This window comes from Pinus tabuliformis, chromosome 4_1, assembly GCF_031772625.1.
Source record: "Pinus tabuliformis cultivar Carrire ecotype Pingquan chromosome 4_1, CPIR1, whole genome shotgun sequence".
Lineage (NCBI taxonomy): Eukaryota > Viridiplantae > Streptophyta > Pinopsida > Pinales > Pinaceae > Pinus > Pinus tabuliformis.
Window position 1 is genome coordinate 430,763,614 of NC_142303.1, and position 12,041 is coordinate 430,775,654.

General features: G+C 37.7%; 1 protein-coding gene across 18 annotated transcripts in view; it reads left to right on the forward strand.

Moving 5' to 3' along the window:
- LOC149176135 (protein ANTI-SILENCING 1-like) overlaps nt 1-4,299 on the forward strand; it is a 132,506-nt gene extending 128,207 nt beyond the window's left edge. For 4 of the 18 annotated variants that reach the window (XR_016258049.1, XR_016258050.1, XR_016258047.1 and 1 more), the window contains 5 exons: nt 2,647-2,764; nt 3,065-3,181; nt 3,317-3,393; nt 3,524-3,600; nt 3,708-4,299. Coding sequence is in view for 7 of the 18 variants with exons in the window: in XM_089419893.1 (XP_089276019.1) it covers nt 2,647-2,764; nt 3,065-3,181; nt 3,317-3,391 (310 nt within the window). In the remaining 11 variants the exon portion in view is untranslated. Of the gene's footprint in view, nt 1-2,627; nt 2,765-3,064; nt 3,182-3,316; nt 3,398-3,523; nt 3,601-3,707 lie in introns of those variants that run through there. The other 14 variants (XR_016258048.1, XR_016258053.1, XR_016258052.1 and 11 more) reach the window with 14 other exon arrangements.
- The last annotated feature ends 7,742 nt before the right edge of the window (nt 4,300-12,041 follow it).

Here is a 12,041-nt window from a genome sequence, read left to right on the forward strand (position 1 = left end):
ATGACATCCAACCTATGTGTTACTGGCCCTTTCTAGGGACTTGTCCAATGAAAATCACTGCAATCATATCTTTAGGTTCTCTTCCCCAAGCATTAACTTCCTATTGGTCCATGCGATTATCACCCAAATCTTGTATCTTTGAAACTGACAGTGCTTGGTATGTTGGACATTGGATAAACCGGGTGTTCCGTGACATGGACTAACCGTCTCTCGTGGATCCTTATCTCTGGCGATGTTATCTTTGACTAACACCTATGGGTTTTGGTCTAACGACAATCGTGATTCCCAACAAGTGGTATCAGAGCGTAGGTCACGACTTCGATACACACCCAGCTCGCATTGTTGGGGGGGGGGGGAGATTGTTGGACATTGGATAAACCAACACTCCCTGTGTGTTCATGACATGGACTAACCGCCTTTCGTGGATCCTGATCTCTGGCGATGTGATCGTTGACTAACACCTGCGGGTTTTGGTCTAACGGCAATCATGATTCCCAACATGGTACTCATCGAACTCATTAATATTGTAATATTTTGCCAGCGTTTTATTTTATAATAATGATGTTCAATATATGAGACACTGGCCCATTTGTGGACTCTTCGAAAGAAAGCCGCTGCAATTTCATGTCACCACTTTGATACATTTGTAAGTGATGGGGCCATGCTGCTGTCCTAATTGTTTAACAGCTTGCAATTTTTGGATATTCACTCCCCCTCTTTCCACAGGATTGCCAACTGACTGCTTTGCCTTGCTTCTTTTGTTTCTGAAAATTCCTCTGTTCTTTTAATTATTTGGACGGGGGTTTAGGTTGCCCATATAAATAAAGCTTGAGCTTCTCAGCTTGATTTTTTGACTTTATTGACTATGTTTTATTGATTTTGTTGAGCAAGGTCACATTGATCAACTTTTCATATTTGTCTTCTACCATTGTCGCTTACCATGATCATTGACCTTGTACATATGTGCTGGCTTTTAAGTTTTAACATTCAAGATATTGTATTTATGTGTTGGCTTTTATCATTCAAAACATTGTATATATGTGCTGGCTTTTCAGATTCTTATCTTCTTTCAAGATCTTTGCCAGCTGCTTCCACAAATATGTTAGCTTATTGTTATCCCCGCCTGGATACATGTTTTTGTACTTGTTTCTTATCATTTGATGGCTTAGAATTTGTGTTTTCAGTTTCATTTTGCTTTTTGTGTGAACTTGGCTGCTTAGCTTCTTGTTTACTGGCTGGAGTAGCATACCTTTTGAAAACACAATGTACAAATTCAAAATTAAGCATTTGTTTCAAAGTCTTGCTGATCAGGTGCTAGGCATGTTTTCATGCAGCTTATTTGCTTAGATGCACTGAAGGATTTCTCCCAGGGGTATTGTTCTTGAACTTTACTATGTTGCTTATTCTTCTTTGTTTATCACCCACTCATTTGGTATTGAGCTAGTGAGATACAGGGCTCCAACATCATTCATGCTCATAAACACTGACATTCTCGTGGAGTCTTTGTGATTTAGCAGGGTGCATACCAACTGTGTTGTGAGAAATCCACACTTGAGCCTTCAATTCTGAGCATGCTTCAATTCATCCTCTCTTTTTAAATTGAATCTGAGTTGCTCGAGAGAGATTGAATGCTAAAGTACATAAGCTCATGGTTCATTTCTGCATGCCCTAGGGATAGAGCACCCATATGAGCATTTCCTCTTTTGGGACAGCATGGTGCACATTACATTTTGGTGTCTTTGTGTTACCGTTATTGACATGTTTTTATGTTGTTTCCTGGCAAAAAGGGCCATTTTCCTTGTATAATGCCAGCTGTAAATAGCCAGGCAAGTGTTGGTAAGGATGTTGCTTGCTTTCTCTACCTTAATTGCTTTTCAATTTCTCATGTTAATTGCCTGGTGCAAGTCTCAGTTATTTGGATACCACCAAGAAATTTCCAATAACTGAATGCCCAGCAAGATATTTAAGTTTTTCAAAAAATTTAAAATTTCCTTTATTCACTGTAACAGAACATGACTTCTGCCCTGTGTACTTGCGATATGCCAACTCTAATTATGTGATCAATCATTCTACTCAATTGCTAACATAGATCTACACTGCACAGTTTCTTGGAGGCATGCTCATTTCTTACAGCTTGATAAGCCCAAGTCTAGACCTTTATGTCAAGATAATACCCTATCCACTTTCACATTTAGTTCTTCCCTGGTTCTAAAGTTTGAGCACCCACAAGTGCAAAGTTTTTGCATTCAAATTTCAAAACGTTTTAGATGCACCAATCACGGATGTAGCAATTTCTTTTCAGTTTGATATCTAAGTTCTCTCTTCTGAAGACCTCCTGATATACTTATGGCTAGGTGTAAGAAGTATTTACAGAATGAGATTGGTCTATCTTACAAAGTGCATTCTTAATTCATTCTTAAAAAATTGCATCTAATCTTTTCACTCTTTTGATGAACCTTTTTATCAGTGAGACGCTTTGAATTAGGATTGCCATGATGTAAAGTATTGGACTGCTTTTAGAAACTTTGTTTTCTTGCATTAGGATTAAAAGTAACTTATAATATTTAGTGATCAAAGCTTAAAATATTCATCATGCCAAGTGCTTGTTCTAATGCTTGTCCTACTAGTTGTAATGGTTGGTTGCAGGCCTCTTATAGCTACAAAAGCAGCAGCTCCTGTGGCATCTGGGAAGCCAAAATTTGCTGGACATATTTCTATAGAAAAACATAAACTCATGCATCGGTCACATCAGGCTGAGGATATTGTGTGTAATTAACATCCGTTAGTTCAGTTACAATTTAAGTAATGTTGACAGCAATATTTTAGTCCCACCTCAGCTGAGAATTAGGCCTGATGTCAATATTCTTAATGCGCTGAATAAAAACGGCGTGTCGTGTTTCACTCTATTTCCTAGTAAAACACAGGCTAAAATATTGTTTCTCGCTCCGATAAATTATTAGAACATTTTCTCTCATTTACATATTTTATTGGTGTAAAACTAATTTTCTATTGATATCTTGATTTTGTTTGGATTTACCTTGATTTTATTTGTCCTTTTTAATAGAGAAAAGCAGTGTCAACTTCACACTGTTCTCAGCCAAATACAATTGAGTATGAAATGGCTATGGAATGGCGGCTTCTACAAGAAAAATCAGAATGCTGGTGGAAGGAATTATACAAGGTATCAATTTTGTCCAGACTCCTAACTCAAATTAATAATGTTGGTCTTATCAGAGGGAGGATCATATGTTTAGTCTGATTGTTTGCAACAATAATAAAACTGAAATGAAAATATTTAAAATTGTATTTTCTGCAGCAAGAAAATTTGGAGCTTGACAAAGTGAAGCACAACCATCTTATTTTGACTGCAAACAAGAAACTGGATAAATAGAGGCAGGTTATATCTATTACAAGCTTTTTCTGTATTCAAGTTTTTTAACCTTCTATCTTTCCATTCTATCCTTTATGCAAATTATGGGGTTGCATTAGTTTTTAGTCTGATTACAAATTTTTTGTTTTACAGAATTGTGTTGATTGTTAATGAAAGTATTTGACCAGTTTGGTTTTTTCCTTTCTTTTCATGCCCTATTTTTGCAAAAGGTAAATTTTTGATTTGTTTTTCAATATCAGGGAAAGGAGACTTGAATTTGAGGTGAATGATGTGAATGTCTGCACCTTTTAGTGCTAAGAAATTTTCTGTTTGTCAGCTTTTGCAGATGGAAGAATGGAGAATTTTTGTATTGTTACATGTGGATGATGCTACCAGGTTACATTATAAAGAAAGTACTACATGAACTAGTTAGTATGTCAGCAAGAATGTTGCAACGATGTCAAAGACTTTGGAGCCAACTCTAGATATGAAGGCACATTAAATTCAGGTCTTGACCAGTTGATGATCTTAACAGCTTTGTTGTATAATAATTTATCCCGGTTCAATTGCTTGGCTCCCAATGCAAAGTACCTTGAGTTAAGCACAGCAATTGCTGCAAATGCACATGGTTAACATGGCATCTGTAACTGTTGTGAATGAGATGTATGGTGGTACTGCGTATGAATATGTACCATATTAATGATTGAAAGGAGCATGATGTAACAAATTTTCAGTTGAATATTGTTGGTTAGTACATTTTGCAACTATATTATATAGATTATTTTTTTCATGTTTTGACCCTGAGGGCAGAATGAAACAAACACCCTTCCTGAATAAGGAAGTTTGGAAGTTCCTTTTTGACGTTGTCATTGATGCTTTTATTCTCTGCAACCATCAAGCTAGCCCCGTCATTTAATTTCCATGATCAACGTTGATGATCAATGCATGTCATTCACATTGGATGCTATATATTATCCCCATAGTTCTTAGCATATGTGACAAGTAATATGACTTAAGATATGAAGTTGAAAATTACGGTCTCTTTATACAGCTTCATAAACTCTACAAGGCTTCTCTATGAGCAACTATACTATCTTAGAAATAAATGTTGATTTGAATCTTTACTAAACCATGGATCCACCTGTCCTTTCTTATTCTAGGCTATGGAAATGATGAAAATGGTAAGAGAATTGATGCACTTTATTCTGCACAGGATAATTTAATTGGGTGAAGGCCAACCCTTGTAAGATGAGGTTGTGGGCTGGTCTTATTTGGTCCTGTGTCAGCTTTTCAAGGTCGGTTCTCAAAGGTCAACCTAGTAAGGTTCTGATCAATCGTAATAACAATGCGTTGGTCTGAAAGGTCAACCCATTATCATCTATATCAGCGCTTTAAACGAAAGATTGGTCATAAAATATCAACGCTACCAAGATAAGGTCTTGTGTTCGCCTTATTGAGTAGGAAATCGCACAGGTTCATTTAATATGATTTTAAAATATGAAGTTAAAAATAAAGTTTCCTATTTAGACAGCTGCATTAACTCTGGAAAAAGCCGCTTTAACAGCAACTACAATATCCTGGAAAGTATGGTGCTTTTATTTTTTTATCAAAGCATGCGTTCACCTGCCCTTTCCTATCGTTAGCCATGGAGAGATGAAATTGGTGCACTTGACTGTTACAATACAAACACTCTGGCGGTGATGACGTTTTTCTGGTTCTGAAAGATTTACCCTTCTAAAGGAATATCGTGTGTGCATGTTATTTGGTCTTTTTTTACTGAAGTCACATGGTTTGGGTTTGACCATAACTAGGTTTGGTTTGACTTTGAAATTTTTGATGAGGTTCGTTATTAGATTCATTTATATACAAATTTTTATTAGATTCAAGCTGGTTGTTAGCTTTGGTTCCCATTAGTTCTACTGTTAGAGAATGTGATACATTCTTATTCTCAAAGATCTTCATTTATTGTATTGGGTTATGCTATCAACGCAGATCTCCTTTTGCTATTTGCAAAATTAATACTCCTTGTTTTAGGTGTGTACCTTGATTTTCCAACCGCTTCCGTGTTGTGGTGTTGTGGCATCCGAGGACGTGGGTGAACTGAACATTTTCAAATTGTGTCACCAACATTGCTATTTTTCGAACAATTGGAGGGAAGTTAAGGCGTCGTTGTGAAGTCGCCTTTGAAACCTGCCGAGTTACCACCATTAAGTCCCCTAGAATCATCAAGCTTATGATTTCTTGAGCCCTCGCTAATACTAAACCTTTCCATAATGCCCATAACTCTACCTGATTGTTTGTTGCCCAACCTAGGCTGTAGGCAAAGGTGTATTCCATTTGTTCTTTGGCACTGTGTAATGCCCTTCCTGCTCCTAACACCCCTGGGTTGCCTTTGGAATTCATCTTTCAAAGTCATAACTGTTGGAAAATCAAAGTAGTTATATTAGGGTTTGATTCTTCTTTATTGATTCTTTCAACAACACCTCAAAATGCATTCTCCAATTTCCTTCTCTCACTGATGGCCGTCACTAAAACTTATAGCTGTTAGTCGTGGTCTAGTGCATGGCACTTGAAGTAGAGAATCATATATGTCACTCCCTCTTAATCAGAGGATCTAATTATTTCCGTACATCCTCTTAACTTAGGGAGATTTTCTTCATTCAATCTCCCTCTTAACTTAGGGAGATCAACATATTTTTGTCATCAAAGAATCTTTTGTGGCTTCTAACCATTTCATCAGAGTTATCATCATCCCCATCATGCTTATCACATCAATGAACATCTTCACCATATTTAAAATTGTTTTCTTGCACACCTTAATTAGCAAATACAACCAAATCTATAGAAGCATGAAGTTAACCATATCAGAATCATGAAAACATTTCATTTTTATACATCAGATACCCAAACTTAATTACAAACAAGAGACATATATTCTTCAACTTCTTGCTAGGGACTTTGTCATACACGTTATACTACATAACAACTTTCATTCCATCTAGGGTTTCAATGTTTCTTTGAAAGGTGTAACATACCCTACTACAACATATAACAAACCCTAGAAAGAATTCAAATATAGAGCTAAAAGGAATCTAACAACTTTTAGAATTCACATGTTTGATTTTCCACTAGGGTTTCATATAAATCCTAGATTTCATACAAGAGAATCAATCAAAACCAATCACATCTTAGTCATTAACATGACTAACTTCCACTAGGATTAGTTGCAATCCCTAGATTTTCAATCAATCATCAATGACAACTAAAACTCGGATTTCAACGATCTTTTACAAATCTCAAATTATCACATTGTCATCATACATCAAAGATATTTACTTCTACTAAGGTTTAACTCCAAAACCCTAGAATTTCATTTTTTACAATCTCAACAATCATTATATAAATAGAACTCAGATTGTTATATCACATATACTAGAGATTTTAAGTACTACTATGGTTTAGCTGCAAAACCCTAGATTTCCAAATATCATCATCTTAGAATCTTAGACAAGGACTTAAATTAAATAAGACTTATGACCATCAATAACTAGGTCAACACATATATCTCATAATTCATAATCATGCAAAAGCATATCATATTAGACATACACTGACCTAGACCAAACTAGGGTTTCGACCATATGTACACATATGCCAAGGGCTTTATTACTAGGATCTTACTTTAAACACATAACAAAGGTTTTGCTTATAGGCCCATCCAAACCCCAAAGATCCAAGGTTTCATAGCAAATCAAACCCTACAATACCAAAATTTCAAAGGTTCGAGATTTTAGACAAACATCACTTAACCCTAACAAGTTAAGATTTCATGATCATACTGAAATCCAAACATGACATCATCAACAAGAACTTCAAATAGCATTTCAAAATCACCCAAAGTCGTTTTAGGGTTTCAGAAATTCATATTAGCATACCCTTAGGTTAGGGTTTTTTGAGAGACCATGTCTAAGGTTCTATAAAATAAGTTAAGAGTGGGAGCGGGGTAGATTTATCAAGTGATGAATCACCCAAAACACGAATCACTATGATTCAATATAGTTAGACACAACAATTTTAGTAATAGATTGTTAAATGAATAAATAAAAGAAATCAATCTTTTAAAGCATACCTTTGTTCTTTGACAAACCTTGTCTTGAGAGGTCCTCTTTCATACTCGAGAATATAGCAGATGTATTTCAGAACATTAATATCTGTTGGATTTCCAAATATTCAGAGGTGATCCACTCTCAACTTCTTTCCTGTGAATACTTCTTTGGGTGTTGTATTATCAAGACTCTTATGAGGACTTCTACTTTGAATGTATACAACTGTCATCATTGCTTCTCCCCATAAGAACTTCGGTATATTTTGATCAAGAAGTATAGTTTGAATGCCTTATTCAATTGACCTATTATTCCTTTCGACCAATCCATTTTGTTCGAGATAATAGGGAACAATGAGCTCCCTCTTAGTACCTGCTTCCCTACAACATGTAATCAATTCCTTAGAAGTGTATTACCCACCATTGTCATACCTCATAGTTTTTATCTTTCTTTCGGTTAGGGTTTCCACTTCAACCCTAAACTCCTTGAACTTATCAAATACTTCATCTTTTGTTTTAAGAAAGTAGATCCATGTCTTTCTAGAATGGTCATCAATAAATGTCACACAATAGAGATGCCTTCTAAGTGATTTGTTAGACATGGTCCCACGCACATCAAAATGGATGAGGTCTAATATCTCTTTAGACCTAGTTTCATTATTTTGAAATGGCTTTCTTGTATGTTTTCCCAAAGATCGTCCCTTGCACACACCTTCATGATCCCACTTCATATTAGGAATACTATGAACTATTTTGACTAAGAGTAGGGATAACCTTATAATATAGATGACCATACCTCCTAGGCCATATTTCAATGGGAATTATTTCCATATGAACCAAAGCTTAAGGAGGTGGTTAAATGACCCTATAAATACTTCCTTCACGAACTCTTATAAACCTCGCTTTATCAATGCTAGAGTCTTTTCCCCATCAACAAAATCAATTCTTTCCCCTTTGTCTTCTAATAGAAAGAAAATCCTTTTTCAAACGTGGAACATATAGAATGTTGTTGAGACGCAACTTCAATCCACTATCCAACGTCAATGATGTTGATCAGAGGTCTCTAAAAACATAGCTTTAGTTGTCACCCAATTCCAATGCATGAGAAGATGGCTCCTTTGATAGTGTATGAAGTTGTCTACTTTCACCTGTCATGTGTCTCGATGCTCCACTATCAACGATCCACACATTGTCATCAGTGAGAGAACATGTAAGAGAAGCTAAGAATCTACGACTTTTAACCTTGTTGAACAAGTAGTAGATGACCTCGTTGATCCAACTTCCAATAGTGCCGATACTCATTATTTGTATTTCATCATAGAGGGAGAATCCATGCGAACAAAGTGATCTTCGACCCTTCCTGACCATAGCTTTGATAACATGTTTGAAAATCAAAGTAGTTATATTAGGGTTTGATTCTCCTTTCTTGATAAATACTTGTGAGTGTGTTGACTTCTTTTACTTCTTCATTATCTTATCTTTCATCAAGCAATTACCATATTATCTGTGAAGATCACAAAACAAGAGACCAAAGATATAGGCACTATGTTAGGGAAAACCCCCTCTAGGGGAAACCCCAGTCAAGATAATTCTTCCTTTCAATAGTATTATTTGAGACTCTTCACCCTAGACCAAGACCATACCTTCCCTCCACACTAAGTCAACCTTTCAAATCTTCAACCCCTTCCAATAACTTCGACTAGGCAGCAACGTCCGACAACAACGAAACTTAGGAGACTTCTATCTCCAAGTCTAGAGCACGAAACAGAGAGAGAGAGAGGTACGCAAAGCTTGATTTTCTTCCTCTTCTTAGAATTCCCCAAAATTGCACTTATTTCGACTTCCCGACAACAGACTTCACACTTCTCCAGCTACTCTTGAGATACCAAACTAGCTTGAGAGATGATGCTCCAAATGACTTCAACTAGCTTGTATTTATAGGCTTCTCATGGGTCGAATTAGGGTCCTTAGGCCGACTTGATGTGGAGGATACATAAATGATATTTGACTCAATACTAAAACTTCAAGATAAATGATTTAGTGCAACTTTCATCAACAGGTGCAAAAACAACGTGAGAAGGCCTGGCACGTTTGCCATATTAAGTTGTGCACCTTCAAGATAAATGATTTAGTGCTACTGTATGATAGTAAGTTTGATAAATTCCTGGGAAAGTTCAAAATGCATTCGCTGGGACCATACGTTGTTAAGGAGGCCACAGATGGAGGCGTGGTACAACTAGTCAAACTAAATGGAGATCCTTTCCCAGGAAAAGTGAATGGCAGCCGCTTAAAGTCCTACACGGGTGACCCAACTATTTGACTAGCCAATAGAAGCATAGTTTTCGCGCTCCAAGGATCCGGTCAACCACATGGGACTATAAACAAATGCAAGGGATACTGGCACAGATGCAGGGAAGTAGTTCGGACACAGAGGTCTCGGAACAATGTATGCAACAGATCTAGCAAGCAGCAGCTTAGTGCACCACTGACTTCCACGCAGTTCGAGAACAGTTGGAGGGACTCTGCGCCAAGATCGCCGCATTGATAGAGTCAATCGAGGGTGATTTACAATGTTTGTGTTGGGGGCTTGTTGGGCATGGAATCCCCCTCAACGCATGTTTTGGGGCTTAATGCCCAAGTTTTGATCGAATGTTGTTGTAAAGCTCCGCGAATTGCGGGCAAATAGAGTCATAGGGTTGTTCGCCCTAGTTTTGTAATGTAATGTCCGCTGGATAGACCTACGCATGGTCTACAGACGATGGGATTGTATAAATAGACTGAGGCTTTAAATGTATAAGATAACAACCAAGGGAGAATAGAAGATGGACATGAAAAGTCTGAGTGATTGAGTCAAGTGCAGAGTGTGTTTGTGGGTCGTAGAGTTGGAGAAGGCTCTATAGCTGAGTGCGCAAAGGCCCAGTAGTCTGCCGTTGAGTGCGCGGATCCTTGCAGTTGAGTGCGCAGGGTGAGTTGAGTCTGTAACTGTGGAAAGAATTAATAAAGAGAAGTTTTGTTGTAATTTTGTGTATCTGTTCTTGGGTTAATGCATGATTGATATAACTTGCAAATACACTGTTTATTACCTGTGCGCACTTGTATGAATGTTTTATGTTGTTAAGTATAACTCAAAGCACTCAAGTAGGCAAAGATAATTAACTAACATTCGAATATAAGCAAGGTCTTGGGTAATAGTGCAAAATGCGGCATCGCCCCTGGATAGGGCTGCGCGAAGGTAGTGTATCAGGTTGCGAGGGATGGAAAGGTGCACAAAGCAACCTGCGCACAAGGAGAAACTGCGGACCAGTTGAACTCATTAGACATTTCCAGGGTGTGAAAACCTGGTTCTAGCACCCTCCCATACTACTTCGGGTGAGATCTCAGTGCGCGCTTCGCAGACTCTTGCCGAAAGGACTAGCAATACCAAGATTTGTTTGTCTAATTAACTCTAAACTTGGGTCAGGCCCCAACATGCCAACAACCACACTCAGGCATTCCTCAACTTTGACTCTAGCCTCCTCCTTTCTGGAAAATTTTAGAGATCTCCATAATATCAGACACTCTATCTACTACATCAATTGGCCTCAACTCACTGAGTGGCCTTTCATTCACAAACTGAATGAACTTATTGGTAGATTAGGAGTTATTTTCCCCATCTTCTTTGGTAGCTAGGATGAAAAACTCATAATCCTTCATCACAATCTCTGTTCATCCATCAAAGTTATGTACTCCCAGTTGATTTTCATTTATGCTATGATTTCATCCTAGATAAGTTGCTTGGCCTGCAGGAGAGACATTTTTCCTTTCGGCTTTTCTTTTAGCTCAACAATCTCTTGGTTTTCTGCATGGAGGTTCTTAACAATTAGGTCTGTGGTCTTGGATGTCTCAAGCTATTTTTATTTTTGTCCCAGGTTTTTCTGGGTAGTGTCCGAATCCTTCTGCACTTTCTTAAGCCCCCCTTCTGAAAGATGGAGTTCGGTGAGGGTATTGGTGAGTTTCTCTATGGGATTTTGGGGATTTTCACACACAATCACTGCACAAATGTGTGTGTCTATCCTCTGCTGAAGTTTCGCTACTTGCTACTTGAGGGATATTATCTCATTGTTTCTTTCGATCAGTTCTTTGGCCATGATTTATTTCTCTTCTTCCACCTGTGCAAGTTCCCTATATTGCACATGTTCACTCCCTAACATCTTCAATTTGTGCCTTAGCTCCTGTATTTCTGCTTGTGAACTTTGGAGGAGGGCTTTAAATGCAACTTTATCTTCTGGATTTACCCCAAACTTCACAATCATCTCCTTGAAGCCCTCATTCTTCACGTGTAGAGCTATGGAGTTAGCTCTCTCCTATTTAAACCTTGTTGCGACCTTCTCCAACAGATTCTCAGCCTTGTTGATGGTCATTGCATTTCTATTGAGCTCACTGTACAACATTTCCCCCACTTGCATGTGGAAGTTAATCTTATCCGGCATAGGGGCACTGGTCAAGCCTAATGAAACGCCCAGAGCCTTGAACTAAGAGCCCAAAGATAGTGACTGTGATAGTGGGTGTTGGAGGGAGAACTTCATTTGA